Below are 21,575 nucleotides of genomic sequence, written 5' to 3'. Positions count from 1 at the left end.
GAGAGTAAATAGTGTTCGCCACTTCTCATTGATTTCTGGGGGGGTTCCTTTTCACTAAATCGATGGAAACATTTCAGTGTTGTGTGTGGGTTTTTTTTTTTTAATACAGCAGCAGTGGCGGCAAGCATGCTATAGAAGTTAGAATTGATCATAGCTTGTCCCAGGCCTTCTCGTTTCCTCTGAGTAAACTCTGAAGCTGTTTTTTGTTTGTTTGTTTGTTTTTGCTTTGTTTTGTTCTGTTTTTCCTGACATGAGCCAGTTCCTTTGTTCTTTCACATTTCTCCTCCCCCCCCCCTTACCTTTCTGGGGATCCTGAGAGAGTGTTTTAAAATGGTAAATTCTTTAAGAAACCTGCAAAAAACCTCTACAGCAATAAACTTGGTTTCATGTGGTCATTTTTATCACAGATCGGGCCTGCCCAAGGCGAGCGAGCTCAGCCAGTAATTTGGGAAGCCTTTGAAGCCACAGGCACATGTATACATTAACCTCCCAAACCAACCATGATTTTAATTAACAGAAAATAATCTAAAGACACGCTGATTAGACACCGTGTGGCTTTGACAAAGCATTCTGAGCAGGGGGCTGGGGACGAGGGAACAGAGAACTGGGACCATTCCTGTCCCCAACAAACAGGGCTTTCTTTAATCATTTAGAAGCACTTTTTTTTTTCACTTAATCTTTAAAAATTTTTTTTGCACAATGTTCTTAGAGAACCAAAACAACAAAATTCCAAAAGCTTTTGTTAATTATAAAGAGAGGAACCGAAACTGTTACAGATTTTGTCAGTTAAACCCCACATTGTGGGGCGGGGAGGGGGAATGGAATTCCAGATCTCTTTTCAAGTATATGATTTACACCATCTTCCAGTAAATGGACGCAGGCCGAGAGGGCTTCACGCGCTTCTCCTGTGTGTCGCTCGGGGCACACTCAGGGCGGCTGGTCCACCCTCCTGGGACAGGGCAGGGACAGGCATGGGGGATGGAAGGATTGACTCCGGCCAGCTTTGCTTTTTAAGATGTGTGGTGTTCAGTTTCAGAGGCGCGGAGTGCCCTGTGAATCATGGAAGCAACTGACTGAAAAACCCTCAACCCTCTAACGAAAAGCAGATTTTTTTTCCCCACATTTCTTCCAAGTTTGTGTTTCGCATGTAAGTCTGAGAGACAAACCATCCTGCAAAACTGTAAGGAAGTCGCAGCGGGTCTTGCTGTTTGGGGGTTTCCCAGAGAGGGTCGTGTTCCGAAGGTTCCCCTTTTTTTGCCAAACTGGACTGAACAGCCCAACGAAACAGATAGCACCGTCTCCATTTTATTATCCATGTTATTTACTGGGGTTTCCCTGAAGAAAGCTGAAGGATTCTTTCCCCATGAGTCACTGACCAAGTGATTGTTTTTTTAAAATATAAACTTTCCTTCAGCTGGTCAATTTGGAACAACGTCTTCTCATCTTCTGTTCACCCCGGGCCGCTTGCCTTCATCTGGAAATGACCACGTCTGTAGCCAACGCGAGTGGCCTAAACTGGGCCAGTTGCTTTCTGTTTAACGCTCGAGTTTAAGTAGTCAACAGCCCGGTCAGGCAGGCTTCAGCGGACTCTCCATGTGACCCACATAAATTATATTTTCATTCCTTTGGCAAAGTGCCCTTCCTCGGTTTCATTTCTGCTGGGATGAGAGGGATGGGGAATTGTACACTCTTTTTCACCCCAAAATTGTCAGTGGCCTCCAGGCCCGGGCCACATTACCTTTCACCTTGGTGTGTGGGTTAGAAGGTGTGGCCCCTCCTCTGCTCTTCTTATCGAGTAAGAAGCTGTAGGGACGGTTCCTGCCAGTGGCTGAACTTTCTAATTAAATACTGACACCTTCACAAAGGTGACGATGTGCAAGGGAATCAGTTAACATTTTGCCCCGCAACACCCGGGGACTGCAGTCTTCCCTGCCACAGAAGCAATGTTGTTTTAGAGAGCGGTTCTGAGCCCCTCCCCACCCGCTTTCCCAGGGGCTATAAGAAGTGGGCTGCTGCCAGCTGAGTGGTCTCGAGTCCCTGCTAATTACCTCCGTCCACCGCTTTTGATTCGGAGCCCAACTGATGGCGCCAGAGGCTGAACCACACAGTCAGGCCTCCAGGCCCGGGTTTGCCAAATGGAATCCGCGCAGCTTGTTTCCTTCCTCACAGTGTTTTCATGATGGACGCGGCTCAGGCTGGAGCTGGGCTAGGAGTTACTTCAAAATATTCATGGCTGGTGGTTTACATTTTGAGAAAAATAGCCACGTGTGTGTGTGCACACGTGAGGGGGGTTGAGGGTGTGTGCTCACAAAAGGGTATGTGCAGACATATCACAAAACGTGTTTTTTTCTGAAGACCTTGGCGTTTGGAAAGTTATATTCTGCTAGAGACACTGCTAGTGGAAACTTGCAGAACACTTCATACTTGATAGCTGCACATTTTATTCCATTGTCTGTGGATGACTAATGTGGAGGGTCTCCCGTCCAAGTCAGATGTGTCTAGAATTTTTGCTGAACTCTCATCCTTTAAAAATATGTCTTGGGAAAGAAGAGAAAATGGCATTCATAGAGGGAATAAGAATTCTCTTTCCAGAAGATTCAGAGTGAGCCTGAGACGCTCACAGTTCGTTATCCCTCCGTTTCACAGGAAAGAATCCAACACAAAGCTCTCGTTTCACTGCATTTGCAAATCCTTCCTACAAACCATTTTCCCAGCTGTATCGTGCTTGCTTACTTGAGCTTCCCTCAGAAAGGAAAGTTGATTGTGCTGGAGAAAACTGATGTTAGATGACAAAACAGTTCTTGGACGGCTGTGACCCAGAGACTCCCTAAGTGAGCGAAACACTCTTGTCCCTGTTCACCTGGCCCCAAAGGCACGGGGGCGCTGTGCTGATAAGTTAAGCATCTCAAACTCTGTAGGGCAGAATGAAGCGAAATTTAGCGCTCAGTGTCCTTATTGATGGGAAGTCAGGAAATGAGGCATAATTTTAAAGAGCCGACGGTCTCTAAACCACACGTCACACAGGCGCACATGTGCACACATACGCGCATCCTGTTAGCCATTAGAATGAATCTTCCTCACCAACTTGACCAAACGTCTGAGTGTAGTTGTGCCGCTTGATTCGCTCATTCACTCCACAACCATTTAGTTTTTGCCTCCCAGGCGTCTGGCACCCTGCTTAGCGCTGGGTGTTTGGTGTGAGAGAATCCCTGTTCAAAACGAGCTCCCAGTCCACCAGGAGAGGCTGGAAACAAAAGCCTTTATCATCACCTGGCATGATGGTTGCTGTAAGAGTCACATGAGGAAGTAGGGATGAGAGGTGCCTAATTATCTTTTCCAGACAAGCAAGTACGTGGGTCAGAAACTGCTTTGAAATGGAAGTGACTTTTGAGGTGAGTTTTGAAGGGTGCAAGTAAGAGTCTGGGAGAAGGCTGGGGTGAGGGGAGTGGATCCCAGGCAGGACAGTGCACCTAAAAACTCAGAGAAATGAGGGTATGTTGGGGGAACTAAAGGTAGATGCCATAGGCAGGGGTTCAGACTCTATCATGAGAGTGCTGCGGAGTCATTGAAGAAATGTAAGCATGGGGTCATTTTAATATTTTAGTAGGAGTGTTATACTAGGGGGAGCAAATCTATTATGACCTAGGGCAGGAGACTAAGGATCTTTGAAATAGAAAAGAAATGTTGCCATGGGGACAGGTCATTCTATTTTCAACAGAATGACAGACCAGATGCCCTGGTGGACACCCCCACACACTTAGAGTGCTGAATGTAATACATAAAATTTGTTCTAAAATGCATTGCCAAAATGGGTTGAAAGGAAAGAATCCCCAGAAGCCAGGATATGAAGTGAAAGCAAGAAACCTGAGAGGTGAGCTAGGGCTGGAACTGGTTTGCACCCCAAAGATTCCCCCAAACCCTGGGGATCGCCATGGCAGCCAGGGAAGGCCTGGGGACATGTGTAATGCTTAGGTCAGTTCCAGATCTAAGGAGTCGAGCAGGCTGTCACATAGGCTGACAGTATGAAAACTACAACCTTAGGATAAGGGAATACTAGAAATAAACCCAGTGTCCAGAGGATGGAGCAAGGAAATGATCCTTTATTGACCTTGGCAGTGAATTGGGGGAAGGTGGTAGCAGTGGCCTGCCTTCTGACAATCTAACCACAAATCCGCCCTCATTTGAGTGTAAGGTCTGAATTCACGCTCCATGTGTGTTATGAAAAACCTCAAGTACAGAATCTCCTCTTCTTGGGTTAGTAGTACCCCCAGGGAAACTGGCAGAAGCAAACATAAATTCTCTATGGGAAAATGCAGGTTTAACCCAGATCTTAAATAACTCCCCCTAGTAGAGTTCCAAAAATGAAGAGCGCACAACGAGGACAGGAAGGAGGGGCAGAAAGGAACAGCTGCTGCTGAGAACCAAGATAAAGAACATAGTGAGGTCAGACCACTCCAGAAAAGATACTGGCATTATTAGACACAGACATAAAATGTAAGTGTTTGACATATTTAAGAAACAAAAGAGAAACTTGTAAGTATGAGCAAAAAAGATCAAACAGATTGTCAGGGAGTGTCTTCTAGAAATGAAGTATAAAAAGCATTGAAATGAAAAATTCAATCAAAAGATTCAGCGAAACAGATTAGACCTGAGTAGAGAACCAGCAAACTGGAAAATCTGCCGTGTTATGTATACAGCAACCCAAAGAAGGCTCAGACCAGAGTAAAACCCACAAAGAAAAAAATGGAGATCATAGTGAGCAGGTCTAACGTGTATCTAAGCAGGGTTCTTGGAGGAGACAGCGCACGGGGAAAAGGCATTGGCCGGAGAAGGACTGGAAGGATGCTCCCAGCAGTGAAAATCTGGAAACAACCTCAGTAGTCACCAATGGAAAGGCTCATGAATAAATTGTAGTATTTTCTTGCATGGGACTATTAGCACTCTGAATAAGAGAACTACGCTACATCCAACCACATTCACGAATTAGCAACATAGGTGAAAAAAAGATTACATAGGGAATATTCCTCTTATGAAATTTAAAATAACTGACAAAAATAACTCTTGAAACAACATATATGAGACGCAATAAAACAGTGATAAAAGGAAAGTAGGAGAATGAGGGTTGTTCTCACTGATGGTCACCTCGGGCAGCAGCAGCAGGAGGGGGATTAGTTGGTAGAAGGTGCCGTTTGCAGGTTATTTAAAAAGTCCTAGCTTTCTTTGTTCTCTGTAATGAGTACACTGGTGCTTATCACATTGTAAAAATAACTGGTTACATTTCTGAATAAATAAAATTGGTCCGTACATTGCTCAACGATGAAAGTGGGTCATTCACTGAGGATTTTGCGGAAGTTCATCAATTTTCGGGTTCAGGAAGTCAAGTCCTCAATGGGATTAAACAATAATAGGCAAGTGCCCTCCTAGGCACACCACAGTGAATCCATAGGACGCCAAAGAAAGAGAGACTTTAAAGGAAGCCGGAGGAGTAGGTCACCCACAAAGGGGGTGGAAGTGGGCTGCCTCTCAGTCAGTGACCTGTAAATATCGTTAGATAGATAAATGGCAGGGCCGGGGCACGGGTCCCCATCATCTGATTTCCCTGCCCGTGTTCTTCCTCATGTTCCACCAAAACGTATCTCATATCCATGGATAGAATATTTTGTTCACCGTGATAAATGCAATCCAGAAAAATAACCGATTCAGAAGCCCCACAATTTGACAAGCTAGAGAAAAACAGGAATAATCTGTTTAACATATGCAAATTTCAGTACAACTTATTTAAGTACAGACAGGAAGCGGGAAGTAACATTTGTTTCCTGCCTAAATATGTGTCAAGCATTGCGCTGGTGTTTTTTCTTTTAAAAAAAAAGTCTCGTTTGGGTTTCACAACAAATATTTATGGGTTGTAGTTCTTGTTTCCGTTTTGTGGTGGAAGAGACCATGGCTTGCTTGGAGATATTAAATAATTTACCCAATTTCACAGAGCTGGGAATTGTAAATTCAAATTCTGGAGATGTGCCATCACCCTCCCCTTCCCAGTAGTATTTCCCATAATAACATGACTTATATTACCTCAGGTGTTACCAAATGGACTGCTTTCTAACTATCCAGTGCCACCAACTCTCGCTACCGGGGGTTCCTGACCCCAGAGACACACCCAGAAATACCAGCTCTTCCCTTGCATTTCTCCAGATTTCCTTCTCTCCTGTATATTCACCCCACAGGTTTGATCTTCCATTAAAAGCATACTCGTTTTCAATGGTGCAAAGGTATTGAATCCTGGCACTTCACACATGCTGGACAAATCACTAAATCCGCTTGAGCCTCAATTTTCTAATACGCAAACTGGGAAATAACACACACCCATCAAGGATTACTGTAACGATTCAATGAGAAAATAAAATTAATAAAGCCCTTCATTCAGTCTCTGGCACGCAGTAGCAGTGGCTGGCACTGCTGTGATTAGAACCTTTGCAGGTACGGAGACAGCTTTTGTGGTCGGTGTTTACCTTCCCTTCCTTGTTTCCCCACGCATAAGTGACCTAGGACTGGAGACTGAGAAACTTTATTTAGTCTGCTGGTTGTGGTCTGATACAGTCTTGGACCTAGTTGTCATGCCACTCATTTTAGATCGTTTTAATAAGAAAATAATGACATACCTGTTCTCAATTTCATATTGCAGAAATACGGATATAATGATAGATTACCAAATATCCGTTTTCTACATTAAGATTGAAAAAAAAATCCCAAATGTTCATCCCTTGAGTTGAGTTCTCCAGAACAGAATGAATGAAGACAGTGCCCACTGGGCTTCTAAAGAATGCATGTGATTTAGGTCAGTTTGGCCAAAGAGTGTTTTTGCCTGCAGGATTTAATTTTCTGAATTCAGTGGTTGTGCACTATCATTTCAGTGATGTAATGACAGGCGAGTAGGACCGCTGTCAGGAGTTAGAAGCATCAGAGCACCGAATCCGCACGTATCCAGACACAGTCCTGAGGCCAGAAGGGGGGGAGGAGAGGCAGAGAAAACATTGTACCGAATCAGTAAACGTGCATTGTGGGATGTGTGTCCATGATACACACGAAATGCTAACTCGGTACCGAGTTCAGAAGATAAAAGTCCCCCATTATCCACGGAGGTATGTTCCAAGACTCCCAGTGGATGCCTGAAACCACAGATGGTACCACACCTTATACAGATGCTGTTTTTTCTTACACATCCGTACAGACCTCTGATACAGTTTAATTTATAAATTAGGCATGGTGAGAGATCAACAATAACTAACAATAGAACAGTTCTAACAATCGGCTGTAATACCACGTGAATGCGGTGTCTCTCTCTGATAATTGACAGGTCAACTCAGTGGCTTTCGGGCAGGTGCCGTGGACAGCATGGTCATGCTGGACAAAGGGACCATTCACATCCCGGGTGGGATGGAGGGGGCAGCATGAGATCTCATCACGCTGCTCAGAGTGGTACACAATTTAAATCTTACCAACTGTTTACTTCTGGAGTTTTTTCATTTCATATTTTTGGGCTATGTATGCCTGACCTGAGTCACCGAAACCGCGGAGCGAACTGCAGATAACAGAGGACTTTTGTATCATTCCTTCAAATTGTGCAAACTTGATAAACCTAGTTGGCAGAAATTTTTATATTTTTACCTTTCAGCTAATCACTATGTTTTCTTTTAAACAGAGAAGATAGATAATAAATAAAAGCTATTATAGAGTGTCTTTCCTCGTCTGCATGGTTAGTGGTAGTTGACTTGGCATTTTTCTTCTTCAGCATTTTTTGGTCTGGTAATCACATTGTGAAGTTGCTCAAATTTTTCATACCCTTCCATTGTATCTTGTTAGTGTTCGTGTTGCTTGTAGGTGGACTATTCCTCCTGCTAATCACCCAATATGCTGATGAATCCAGGGAGTGCGACTTTTTTTTTTTTTTTTTTTTGCAAACCTCCTGATGATTTATGTAACATTCAGACTATTAGAAGATTGCTTAACTATCACGTTAGAACTAGAGAGGAAGAAAGGAAGTGCTTAGCTTTGGGGAAAATTACTATAAAAGCAGTTCTCCAAGGAGCACAGAAATGCATGGAAGTAGATTCTTTTTCTAGACTAGCAGAGACGGTGGTGTGCTAGAAGACAGATAGGAGAAGAAAAAAACCAGTTCCTACTCACGTTACACTTTCTTTGTTAAAAGGCTTTTGCTCTCTTTTACACAAGACGCCAATTCCTAAGATCTTTTTATGTCAGCGGGGAGCCCATCTATCTGCACATCCATGGAGCCTGATGGCTGTTAACAGCATGGCCTGACACTGCGGAACAGCTCACGATGCAGGGATAAGGCATATCGTCGCCACCACTCCCCACTGAAACAACAGCAGAAAACGGAGGCAGGCGGAATAGAATTACCCAAAATGGAGCCCGGCTGAACTGCCACATCTCCCAGAGACAAAAGCGCCATTCACCTCTTCTTCCTTCTGAGGCCGAAATTCATCTGCATCCACTGACATCCTTTAAGTTATTACCCTCCCGGGAAAGTCTGACCCCCCCCCCCTTAGAACACTTCTGAACATTCGGTGGTTTCTGATCAGACCCATATTGTTGTAGTTCCCCTGAGTCATCTCTTCGTGACCCAGCAAAGAAAAATCACAGCCAGAAATAGAGCAAATGTTTGCCGTCCACATTCTCTTGGTTTGGGGGGCTTCCTGCAGCAATTTTAAAGTTTTAGGGATCTACGTTATGGTTGAAAGGTCAAAATTCCAAAAGTTGGGCTCTTACCTGACCCTTTAGAATAATAAATCTAAGGAAATGTCTTGTCTCCAGAGAAAATGCAAAATGGGAACTAGCAGCTTCCAAAAATTTGGCTACAGAGTTGCCGTTGGCTTTCTGCAGATATCTGTTAAAATTTCAGTGTAATAAATGTGAGGATTTTTTTTAAAGTAAAATTGTTTAGCAACAAGAATTTAGCACTTTCAAATCAGCCACATGGTCTGTTGCCCAGGACTCCCTTAAAGATTATTTTGCTGAGGCTGTTCAACATCTGTCAGCATTTCCAGCATAAACCATCGGCTCAGGAAAAATTCTTCAGGCTGAAACTTGATACATCAGGTCTCAGCTCAGGATTTTTTATGTGTGTTCAGGAAAATAAGTTCAGCTGTTTTTGAGTTAGAGCGATAGAAAAAAAAAATCTAATACACCATTTCAAGACCACTCTTAGTTTATACCTGGATAAAAGGAAAACACACTTTTACCCGACTAAAACGAACGAGCACCATCTAAGCAATGGGAGAGTCGTGAAGTTTTCTTCACACCGTGTTGCCGAAACAGGATGTCTTTACTGGAACGATAGTGACCACATTCTTAGCAGCACGGTTTATGGAGCTCTGCCCAGCTTTAATTCCGGAGGTCAGAATGGGCTCACCTCTTGGCAACTCAAGATGAACGGCTTAAGTGACAAATTCCAATCCTTCAGCCCCATGGATCATTGTCCGGCCAGAGACTAACACAATAACCAGCAGCTTGCCAAAGGCACCGTGAGCCACGGGTGGGTTGTGGTTTTGCACAGCCTCGACATACGTTACCTGGGTGTCTAAAATTGCTTCTCCAAGTACAGCTGTGTGTGTGATACTGGACTTCATTCCACAGGGTGATCCCGTGCAGTCCACTTACAACAGGAATGCCCTTTTGAACCGAAAGCTGTCACTGCAAAGCTCACTGTGAGTGCAGGAATTCGTGAAGAGTTCCAGTTATTGGTTTGCAGTGATTTGCCTGTGAAGGTAGACAGAATGATTCTTAAGATGCAAACGTCATTGCCGTGAATGAACTCTTGGTGATAGCGTTGAGCTGACCATTTGTGATGCGAATTTTTTTTTTCTTTTTACATGAATGGTCATTGGAAATAGAAAGCCAAGTTCTTAGCAGCCCTTTGCCCCACCAGCCCTCCGGCCCAGGTGTCTGTATTGTAGAACTTCTCTGGACTAAGGATTCCTAAATCATCACAGCGTAACCCTCAGGAAAAAACCCTCCAAAGCATGTAAACAATTAAAACTGTACTAAAATCGAGCCACTGTTTTTCATATATGTGTATCTCCATATGGCCCCTTGACCTGATAGGATTTTCTTCCCCATAGAGATAGGAAAATGTCCCAGTTTTTCTAACTGATTTGTGTTTACTACACACTGAACTTGGAGCTTCGAAAGCTGAATTTCAGTTCTAGCCCTTCATCTTCTATTGCATGGCCTTGGAAAAAAAATGTGCATCTTTTTTGACTCAGTTTCTGGAAAAGAAATGTCCACCTATGTCACAAGTTGGTCAAAAGCTCAGAACAAGTTATATCAGTAGAACAATTTTCAAATTGTATACCGCCACATTTACACAAAGTATGTATTCCTATTTATACAATACGTAGTAACAGTACTGTTACTGGCATTCAAGGAAACTGAAAGTCTACACTATATGGAACTCAAGTAAAATGTAGCCAAAAAAACCCCCCTACTGCTTAGGATGTAAATTGTTTTTAGTGTCAACCCTTGATTCCACTTATTCATGGTTTACAGAGTGTCTTGTAAGATCAATAACTATTCCAAATAGCTAATAACAGTGTCAATACATAGTAGTACTTAATACATAATGTACTGATTTGGGTGTGTGCTATGAAACATTTTATTCTGAAGAAAAAGAAAAGACCCAGCACCACCAGCCAGGGCTCTTGACCTTTATCGTTCTAAACTATGCTACTCTCAGTAAAGAATTTTTTAAATAGACATGCGGACTTTGATTGTCGGTAGTTTTTCAAGCTATCCAGTTTGACTTGAAAACATCTAGAAATACTGAGGACAGTGTGAGAAGTGCTGCTGTAAATTCCTGGTGGAATGCTCAAGAAAGATGAGGAAACCCTGGGGTGTGGAATGAAAGAAGGATCTGGAAAGTGGAAGGCAAAACCTATGGTGCAGCCACAGCGGTGCTTGGGGCACTTGTCATCACTGCACCCAGGAACTTTGCATTTACATAGTCATGTGGGAACAGGAGAAGAGGCTTCAGCCAGAACAAGGTAGAAAATTGAAACCAAGTCCACCGCACGCAATAAACAGGACCCTCAAAGAGATACACCTTCGATGAAATCAGGTCCAGAAACACCTACTTGCCAGTAAGAGGAGAAAATGAGGCAAGTTATCTCAGCTTGGGTTCTGGGTGGGAGGTGAGTAAAGTCTATTTTGAGCATCCATTTTTATAGGTCTTTTGTTGTGTGATTTGGGGTTCAAATTTGTACCGCTCGTATGGTCAAGCAGAATGAAAACTAGGAGCCTGCCGAAACGTACATACTCTCTGGAGGTACGCCACACCAAGTAGGGTTCACACAAATAAAGGCCAACTGAGCATAGACACATATTCCAACATTTAAAAGGGGCGCACAGGCGCGCACACACACAGAAGCCACTATGAGCCAGTCAAGAGAATAACAGGCAGTGGAGAAGATTTTAGGCTATGTTTGAGATGTTTAAGAAGTAAAAGAGCAGATTACAAACTTGAGGAGTGACTTTTTTGAAAAAAAAAAAAAAAGAAAATGCATATTTTTAAATGAACCCAATATAATTTTTAGAAATGAAGAAGGTGGTTATTCAAACTAAAACTTTTGGGATAGGTTAATCAGTTGAAGAGAGACTGACTGAACATGGATTGTATATGGTGATGTGCTGATAAAGGTTTAATAACTAGTTCTCCAGAGGATGGAAAAGACCTGTTATTAAAACATTTGCCGAGTTGCTAGGGAGAACCAATATGGCGGCGTAGGTAGACACACTGCGCCTCCTCGTACAACCAGAACTGACAGAGAATCGAACAGCAAGGAAGTCCGACACCAAGGAAATACAAAATAAACATTCATCCAGACCAGTAGGAGGGGCGGAGACGGGCACCAGGACAGAGAGGACTCGAGTTGCCCTGGCAGGACCGAGACTGGCGGAGTGTGGGACGAATGGCACAGGCAGTCCGACTACTAGCGGCCCCTGCAGCCCCACATTCGCGCACAGATAAACCGAGAGGGCCGGACTCAGAGTGGCGGAGAACAGGGCAGGCAGAACGGCGAGTAGCACCCCGCGGCCCCACATTCGCGCACAGATAAACTGGACAAACGGCGGGGAGCGAAGCAGACCACACAACCCAGGGCTCCAGCGTGGGGAAATAAAGCCTCAGACCTCTGATTGAAAGCGCCCGTGGGGGTTGGGGCGGCAGCAGGAGAGACTCCCAGCCTCACAGGAGAGGTCGTTGGAGAGACCCACAGGGGCCTAGAGTGTGCACAAGCCCACCCACTGAGGAACCAGCACCAGAGGGGCCCAATTTGATTGTGGGTAGCGGAGTGAAAGACTGAAATCTGGAGGAGAGTGAACCGGGCGCCATTGCTCCCTCTCGGCCCCTCCCCCACGTACAGCGTCACAGAGCAGCGAGCAGCGACCAGCGTTACCCCGCCCCACCCTGGGAACACCTAAGGCTCCGCGCCTTTAAGTAACAGGCGCACCAAGACAAAAAAAAAAATAGCCCAAATGACAGAACACTTCAAAGCTCCAGAAAAAATACAACTAAGCGAGGAAGAGATAGCCAACCTATCAGATGCACAGTTCAAAACACTGGTTATTAAGACACTCACAGAATTGGTTGAATTTGTTCGAAAACTAGATGAAAAAATGAAGCCTATGCTAAGAGAAACAAAGGAAAATGTACACGGAACCAATAGTGATGCGAAGGAAACTGGGACTCAAATCAACGGTGTGGACCAGAAGGAAGAAAGAAACATCCAACCAGAAAAGAATGAAGAAACAAGAATTTGGAAAAATGAGGAGAGGCTTAGGAACCTCCAGGACATCTTGAAATGTTCCAACATCTGAATTATAGGGGTGCCAGAAGGAGAAGAGGAAGAAGAAAAAAATTGAAAACTTATTTGAACATATAATTAGGGAGAACTTCCCCAGTCTGGCAAAGGAAATAGACTCCCAGGAAGTCCAGGAAGCTCAGAGAGTCCCAAAGAAGCTGGACCCAAGGAGGAACACACCTAGGCACATCATAATTACATTACCCAACATTAAACAGAAGGAGAGATTCTTAGAAGCAGCAAGAGAAAAGGACACAGTTACGTACAAAGGGGTTCCCATAAGACTGTCAGCTGATTTCTCAAAAGAGACCTTACAGGCAAGAGGGACTGGCAAGAAGTATTCCAAGTCATGAAAGGCAAGGACCTACATCCAAGATTACTGTATCCAGCAAAGCTACCATTTAGAATGAAAGGGCAGATGAAGTGCTTCTCAGATAAGGTTAAGTTAAAGGAGTTCATCATCACCAAGCCATTATTATATGAAATGTTAAAGGGACTTAACTAAGAAAAAGAAGATCAAAAATACGAACAGTAAAAATGACAGCAAACTCACAGTTATTAACGACCACACCTAAAACCAAAACAAAAGAAAACTAAGCAAACAACTAGAACAGAAACAGAACCACAGAAATGGAGATCACATGGAAGGTCATCAATAGGGGATTGGGAGGGGGAGAGAGGGGGGAAAGGTACAGAGAATAAGTAGCATAGATGATAGGTGGAAGATAGACAGGGGGAGGGTAAGAATAGTGTAGGAAATGTAGAAGCCAAAGAACTTATAAGTATGACCCATGGACATGAACTATAGCGGGGGAATGTGGGAGGGAGGGGGTGGGCAGGATGGAGTTGAGTGAAGGGGTGGAAATGGAACAACTGTAATAGCATAATCAATAAATATATCAAAAAAAAGAGTGCAGTACACATGGCTAAACACGGTAATTAAATCTAAGCCGACATGAAAACGCCAACAATAATATAATGCCTCACAACTCAAAGTCATGTGAACAGTCAGTTTTATTTCCCACACATGCTAAACGGTTTATCATGCATTGAATTATATTGCCACTCAGGTAAATAAATATCTGAATAAGTAATTGAATGAAGACGGCAAAGCTCTTCCTTATCGTACTATTCCCATTCTTACATTTAGAAGAGAAGATGGAAGTAGAAACTCACTATTTGCCAAACACCACAGTAATAGTTGTTTCTCTAAAGCATCATGTCTGAATGCAGAGGTCAGTAGGAGAAAGTCTGATGAGAAAGAGGATGTTTACCTAGCCTCCAGATTTCACCCAAATGATACCTGTTAATTTCACAGGGGGAAATAGAAACTTCAGAGGGCGGACACCTGCAGGCACCCTTGACCCAGTTGATCACAGGTCCCATCACTAGCAACAGGACAGACTGACTGTCACCTGTCCCCCGATTCAATGCTCTGGGCAGGACATGGCACTAACGTGGTTTTCTTGACAAAAAAAAAAAAAAAAAAAGTGCAACCTGAATTTAATAATGAAACATCAGATAAACTCAAACTAAGAAATAATGTAAAATAACTGGTCAGTACCCTTCAAACTTCCCCGACTGACCATGTCGTGCGGTTTATTAGGATGTTAACATTTGAAGAATCTGGCCGAAAAGTATTCAGAAATTCTTTGCACTCATTTTGCAGCTCTTTTAGGTGATTGAACTTGAAATTTCAAGACAAATTTTTTTTTAAAAAGGAAGAAAGAAAACCAAAGACAGGGTTATGATGGCTTCCCTCGGCCTCTCCATCCTCCTCAGAAAGGCCGTTGAGAGGGTCCTCCTCTCCCCCTTCTACCCTGAGCCATTGGGGTGCAGCGTCAGGAGAGGGGGCCACGTGTGAGGCTGGGGAGGAAGGAAGCCCTTTGAATCTGAAGCACAAGGTCCCTACTGTGTTGAATCAGCATGGTGGCGGCTATTAAAATGCCATCTTGTTCTCCCTCCCACCCCTCTCCCATCCTCTACCCCCTCACTCCACATCCCAGACTGCCTTTAATCCTTTTGGGAGGATATACAAGGGAGAAAGAAAGAAAAAAAAAATAATGGATGGTTGTATTCCTTGGCACACGAATAACAGTTTCCCTTTTGGGGCTTCAAGAATAAAAAATGAGAGGCTTTAAATCTTGCTAACTTGCGCAAGAATGTGCTGTGTGTGTAAGTGTGTGTGTGTGAGAGAGAGGGAGGGAGACTCATGCAAAAATGTAAACTACCACCGTGGAAAGAATAATTTTCAAAATCTAAAGCAAAAGAAAGCACTATCCCAGAAAAAGGTGGGTTAGAGCCCAGTGGGGAAAGCTGGCAGATGATCAGGCTTGAGCGAGTGAATTAGGAACCCCCCTTTCAGAACTAACTCTAAAGAGAGGAGCCTTCATCGGTAAAACGTGTTTATCAGATGTCCAGGCTGTCTTGCAGGCTGTGAGACTCGGTTTAGCTCCGTACAAGAGCTCTGCATTTTCATTTTAGCCGAGTCTCCGCAAGACTCTCGGTCAGCTCTCTTCCCTGACCCAGAGTCAGAGTGAATGTTGGCAGGAAGCCTGCTAAAACCCAGCCTCGCTTTTAGGGGGAAGCGCTCTCCACTGAATGTGTTGCTTCCCAGGGAGCCCCAGCCTGCGTGGGTAAGATATGATCAATTGAAGTGAGAAAAAGACTATTGCCATTGGTAATTCCTTCCATTAAAAAAAAAAAAAAAAGTAGCAAACTTTCCGTGCTCATCTTGACTCTTTTTCTGGATCCAAAGGCTATGGAAATGGCCCAAGGAAAAACCACAGATAGAGCAGCCGGGTGTGAATTCAGGCCACATGCCTCGGGCTGTCCTTTTCTTTCTGGAGCCTTCTGTGTTCCGTGAGCAGGCCTCCCTCGGGTCAATCCCTGGTGACTCAGACAGAGCCTGGGGCATCACTGAATTGACACTGAAAATCAGATGTGGGCATCTGGACACTCCTCCCCCCACCCCACACGCACTTGATCAGCCTCAAGTTGTTCAGTTTCCTTGTAGGTGATGGGCCTGCTGGCTGCTGGTGTTGACCTTGGCTGGAAGCCGCACGCAGACCAGCCAGCCCTTGTGTGAGCACTGTCTGTCTCAAGTGCTTCGGGTCGAGCTGCCTGCTAGAAGTCCTCTTGGTCTGCATTGTTTTGCCAGCCAGCCGTTACTATATTTAATTTAAAATTCCTCAATCTGCGTGCTCTGTACTGAGAGACAGTGACGTCTAGCGAACAGTAGCCCTGGAAGTCTTCGGGAAGTTTTGGTCGTCATCTCTCTCATCCATGATGGGGGTTTCAAACCAGTGTTGAACTTGTAAAATGGCTAAGTTTAAACCAGAATTTGGGGGTGAGAGTTAATAACAAATCTATACTATTCGTGCTGTTTAAAAAAAAACTCTGGGGTGTGTGTGTGTGTCTTTATTTTTCGCTCACCATATGGTCTATTCAGAAAAAATTAAAAAAAAAAACATTAAGTAGCTCTTGGCAGAAGGTCAAAACCAGCATTGCAGGGAAGGTATTTAAAAGTTTTTTAAGTGTGGCTATTTGTATAAGCCATAACTGAACATTTCTTATGACTAGGGAGGACTATTTTCACAGTCTTTCATGGAAATATTTCTAGACGATTTCTGTGGCTCTTTTCCTTGAGCTCATTTATTTGCTTTTGCTTCAGAACAGAGCATTTTAATGAGCAGTTTTATGGGCCTAACCTGGGTTCTGCAAGCGCCACATGACTGGATTCCTGTTACACGTAACCTTTGCCCTATTTTCCATTAAAACACAAGGCTTTCCTATAATCAGCTCTGCGCTAAGACCTTGGAGGGAAAAAAAAATGCAACCGATACTTTGGTCTGCTATTCAGCCCTTAGGATTAATGTTTTTGAAATAGTTGTTGTTTCCTCGTAGTTTTAAAAAATGGCACATATTACTATTTTAACCACAGATTTGCCTTCTTTTCTAACATGCTTATATCCTCAACTGTTTTGTACCTTTACCGCATCCCTCTGAGTACGTAACTCATTTAGCTGTGCTTGTACCATCAAGGCAGGTACGAAGGCAAGAGGAACCCCAAATCCTTTTGGAAATATGAGCTATCCAAAAAAAAAAAAAAAACCAACCCACACACAAAAAGCAAACTGTGTAGTTTCTCAATCTTATCTGTAATTGCCAGTCTCAGGGAGTTTTTCTTATAGCACTGACTCCTCTTTATGTTTTAGTTCCAGTGCAGGACAACTCTTTCCCATCCTCGACTTGGCATCCTAAGTCTCTTTCTATAGAATTGTTTTCTTTTCTCACACCGGAAAAATCCAAATTTGTCTCATTTTTCTTCCAGCCCCCCTTCCCGTATTTTCATCTGTTTTTCTGATATCTGCCCTGACATTCAAGTTCCCCCTCTCATGTGAGCAGTGGAGCCCCACACAGGATGCGGGGCGCCTGGAAGGGTCTGCAGTACCCAGAACAATGGAGCTATTGTGCGCTCGGTCACGGTCAAGCATTCCAGCCCTGTTTGCCTGTTAAAACCACACTGCGCGGACTTAAGGTAGTCTGCGGTTCTTGTAACACCTAGCACTTTTTCTGCCCTGCTTTCTTCAGCCAGTCTGTCCTCATTTTATAATCTTGTTTGCTTTTGCTTTTTAGGACAAGGAGCGCACTCTTTAACACACAGTGAAGTAAGTTTAGGGCAAATGGAAGGAAATCTACTTCACAGAGCAGGTTATAAGCTCAAGGAACTCATTAGTCCCCAAAGGTGGTGCTGCAGGAAATGTAAATGAATTCAAAAACCTCTTAGCCCAATTTATGAATGGGATGCATACATGGCTACTCAGAAAACCAGGGCTACGCCTAATTTTTACAATGGTAGTACGAGAGTTGCTCCAAACCCTCCCACAGGCGGTCTCTTGAGATGTGTCCAGTGGGCTGACCTGGGATCTGCCCATGACAGGATTTCCTGACTGTTCTGGGTCCCCTCGGGGATGGCCTAAGTCCTCAGTCCCCCTAAGGCCCAGAAGACCCTTCAGGCGTCTGCTGACATAGGCAACTCTTTGAATTGAAGACCAGAAGGAAGTTTTGTAATTTTCATTTTGCCGTCCAACCATCTGCCTACCACAGTGCCAATTATGACTGTCAGTTAGGGAGTGGTGACGTCTGTCCAATGGAAACTAGCTGAGGTCACATTTGGATCTTAAAACATAGATACTTTCTTTTATGTAAAGTCAGGCCCTTCCTCTTCCTGGGAATTTGCTGGCCCGACACCCTAAATAGTGTTTTTGCTGCACCCTGCACTCCATCCTCTGGAGCAGAACCTTTGGTCCCCTGGCCCCTTCAGTTCAACCTAGGACACTAAAAATGACAGCTGCTCCGGCCTCAGCCCAGACCAAGTCAATCACAGACCCTGTGGGTGGGGCCAGGCATCCGTATTCTTCACCATCATCACAATCATCACAGCCTGTTCTCAGCAGGCCGGTGAGAGCGTGGCCTGCTTGGTGGTGGCAGGTGCTCTCCTCAACCGGAACAGCCTGCCCACCTGCTCGGTGTCATCTGGGGCATTGGTCTGCACTGCCCCACCCTCCCACATTCAGTGTTCCCTACTGATTATAGTGAAGCTCCCAGCCCCAGCCAACAATGCTGGGGCTTCGCTCTGTCTGCTGTCTCTGTCCTTCCAACCACAACTCCCAGTGTAAGAACACTTGGTGTGGGAAGCTGGCCTCTGGCAAATTCATAGTACCCAGCACTTAACAAACCTTTGGTTCTTCTTCCCCACCTCTTAGGTGACTCACCTGGCGCCTCTTCCAAATATCATCTTCCTTCGTGTCAGCCCCTTACCTTCCTTCTAGGCTGGCACACCCCCTTTTTCTTTGGGAGAACGTGGAGGCCAAGCCAATGAAGTGGTGTTATCTCCCATTTTGTAAACTCAGATGTCACGTAACTCACGTACGCCATTTAGGTCCGGTAATGAGAACGGTTAACTTCGATGGGGCACATGCCATGGGGGAGGTATGAGTCTCAGTGCCATCTCTGGTCATCTCATTTGCCCCATTAAATGTATAAGGTGCTAATAGTGTCCCCTCTAACAGCACAAAAATTAGGACCCAGAGAGGCTGAGGAACTTTAATTTTACCAAAGTCATAAAGCTAATTACTGGCAGAGCCAAGATATAAATACAGGCCATCTGATTCCATAGTTTATACTCTTAACTGCTATTCCAGGTCCCTCAAACCAAAGTGGGTTGGGCACTTGGGGTAATCCGCTGAGTCGGGTGGGTTTTTTTTAACTTGTGTTTGAGGAATGCTGCAAATGTGGGTTTGATCCAGGGATTTTCCTCGTAGTTTCTTCGATTTGGGAATTTCTCCTGTAGCCCTGAGAGAAGATGTGATTCATCGTAGTATGGAAAACATAATTAAATCAGACTCACGTTCTGTGGAAGTCATAAGGAATTACGGTACCATCCACCGTGTTTCATTTATTTTAATACATTTCTAATTTCAGTAACACATACTGCCTGGTGTCCTGTGGAGCTCTCTTCCTGTGCTACCTGCAGCCCCGGGTGTTCAGTTTCGAGCCCTCCCAAAACTGGCGTGCCCTTTCCAGTTTATTGGTAAAGCGATCGCCGTCCGTGGCTAGAAGTTGCGTTGAATGAGCCGGATAATGTTGTCGCGTCTCTTTTGGATGCATTTGCCGCCCGTGTTGTCCACGGTTTTGTGATGAGAATTTTGAAGAGGTTTTTTGCCCTTTAATTCAGAAATCATTACATCTACTTTAACTTAAAAGCGTCTATATGGATTGAGTAGACCTAAACAGTGGGCAGGGGGAACATCACGGGGCTCCCTAATAATGACGTCTCAAAGAATTTTGAAGCCACGGTGAAGAAAAAGAGTGCTTTGGGAGAAATTTCGAATACGTGCAGAATGCGTTTTCTTAGCCATGCTCACATCTCTGTCTCGAGTTACATCGTTTCTGTAGAGACACATCTTGATCTGGTCATAAAAATCATTATTTGGAACGTGAAACCCATCAGTGTTTGTTAGTGGTCGTAGTCTGCTTTCCACTCCTAAACGACTTGCAGAACAGCCTCAGGGAAGAGGGTTTTTAAGCGACCACATCAACCTGCTCTCTAATACCTCAAGTCATTTGCAAATTTTGTTAACAGCATCCCCGTACAGTCTTCTGTATACAGATGTTCAAGTGGCACAGAAGTTTTTTCTAACAATAATTGCACCTTCTAATTACGTTTATCTTAGAATAATCTTCATTGTTGCTATAAATGCAGCCATGAGTTGCCAGTCTTTAAGGAGTCTTGCTGCCCTTAGTGTTCACCGCTTTGTGAGAAGTAGACAAAATCTGATCACCGCAGCAAACACCAGGATTAAGGCGAAGCAAAGAAAGCTGTGTTCTGTACCATCACATCCTCCTCGTTGTGGAGCGGGAACGGAACGAGAGAGACTCCAGGGTCATCGCGTCCGCCACGTAGATCCCCGTCCAGTCCACCTGGTTTTCGGTAGCAGCACTTTCGGCTCCTTCGGTGTATCTTATCGTTGTCATCCTCATGGATTTCTGGTTTTTGCCTGAAGGTTGACAGAACTAAAAGGAGCTCCTTTACATTGTCTTTTACTTCTTGAGTGGGAACGAGTGTTTACAAAGACAGGGGTTCTGTTTGGGGCAACTTTGGAAGCAGCTTTCCAGTTTGGGGCCCGGTTGGCGACTCAGACAGATGTGGCCCTACCCTGTCTCGGGAAATGTTCAAGCTTTGCACCTTGGAAATGAGATTCGTAACAGCTCGACCTGGCAACTCTCTTCTGATCTGACTTCCATCTCTCCTGTTAACAGAAATTAACCTAAATTTCCTAAAACAGCTTCTTTATCTGGGCCATCTGGTAAGGCTGCCGTGTCTGACCAAGGGGGACTGACTCACTCATTCATGGGCACGGGTCACTGACAGTGACGGTGAGGCCTTTGGTGAACTCGGCAGCTGATTCCTGATGAGGGCTGGATCGGCTGGCATTCAGTGGGTCACTGGGGAATTGGAATCATTTCACTAGAGCTGCTTCTTTAAAGGCCCTTCATCTTTTTTTTTTTTCTTGACAATCTTAAGCGAAGTAATGATTCTACCCACAGAGTTTCACCATTGAAACTCTGGGTGCTTCTGAATCCATCGCAGTCCTTTGTTTTTAACTAAGAAGTTTTTGCCTATAGAGCCAGCAATATTGTATGTGCATTGGATTCTAAGGATTATCTACTTCATAATATAAGGACGAAGTAGGTTTAAGCAACTACGTTCCTCCGCTGCTGTTTTATTATGCAGCTCCCTGTCGTGACCTCCCATACCACTTCCCTAGTACTTGGATTTTATCGCCCCTGCTTCCTCTAGGACTTCGTCAGCTTTACTATAAGGCATCTAGACTCATCTGTATAAATGTTTTTGAAAAACAAAACAAGTGACAGAGTTTGTTTTATATTTATTATTTTTTCTTCCACATCTTTGTCCATCTTTCAATCTTTGTAATAAAACCCAGGTTTTTTATTGCATAGACATAAAATGGGTGACCTTTAAGAATATCTGCCAAACAAATAGTATGATGGATGTGATGATTTATAAGCCCTGTCCCATTATACATTTTTGTAGATAATGAAAGTAGGATTACTGAAGCACAGATTACTCTTGTGAGCTTGGCCGTTAGTATCGGTCCCACCAACAGAGGACAG

General features: G+C 44.2%; 1 protein-coding gene across 8 annotated transcripts in view; it reads left to right on the top strand.

The window, feature by feature from the left end:
• DNM3 (dynamin 3) overlaps window positions 1–21,575 on the top strand; it is a 381,825-nt gene that overhangs the window by 314,609 nt on the left and 45,641 nt on the right. The window contains exon 18 of one of the 8 annotated variants that reach the window (XM_053914863.2): window positions 19,362–19,488. The exons of the other annotated variants lie outside the window; for them this stretch is intronic. Within the exon in view, the coding sequence (XP_053770838.1) occupies window positions 19,362–19,364 (3 nt within the window). The 3' untranslated portion in view covers window positions 19,365–19,488. Of the gene's footprint in view, window positions 1–19,361; window positions 19,489–21,575 lie in introns of those variants that run through there. 8 annotated transcript variants of the gene reach the window in all.

This window comes from Desmodus rotundus, chromosome 12 (genome assembly GCF_022682495.2).
Source record: "Desmodus rotundus isolate HL8 chromosome 12, HLdesRot8A.1, whole genome shotgun sequence".
Lineage (NCBI taxonomy): Eukaryota > Metazoa > Chordata > Mammalia > Chiroptera > Phyllostomidae > Desmodus > Desmodus rotundus.
Note: the sequence above shows the minus strand (reverse complement) of the source record. Positions and strands in the feature narration are given on the sequence as shown.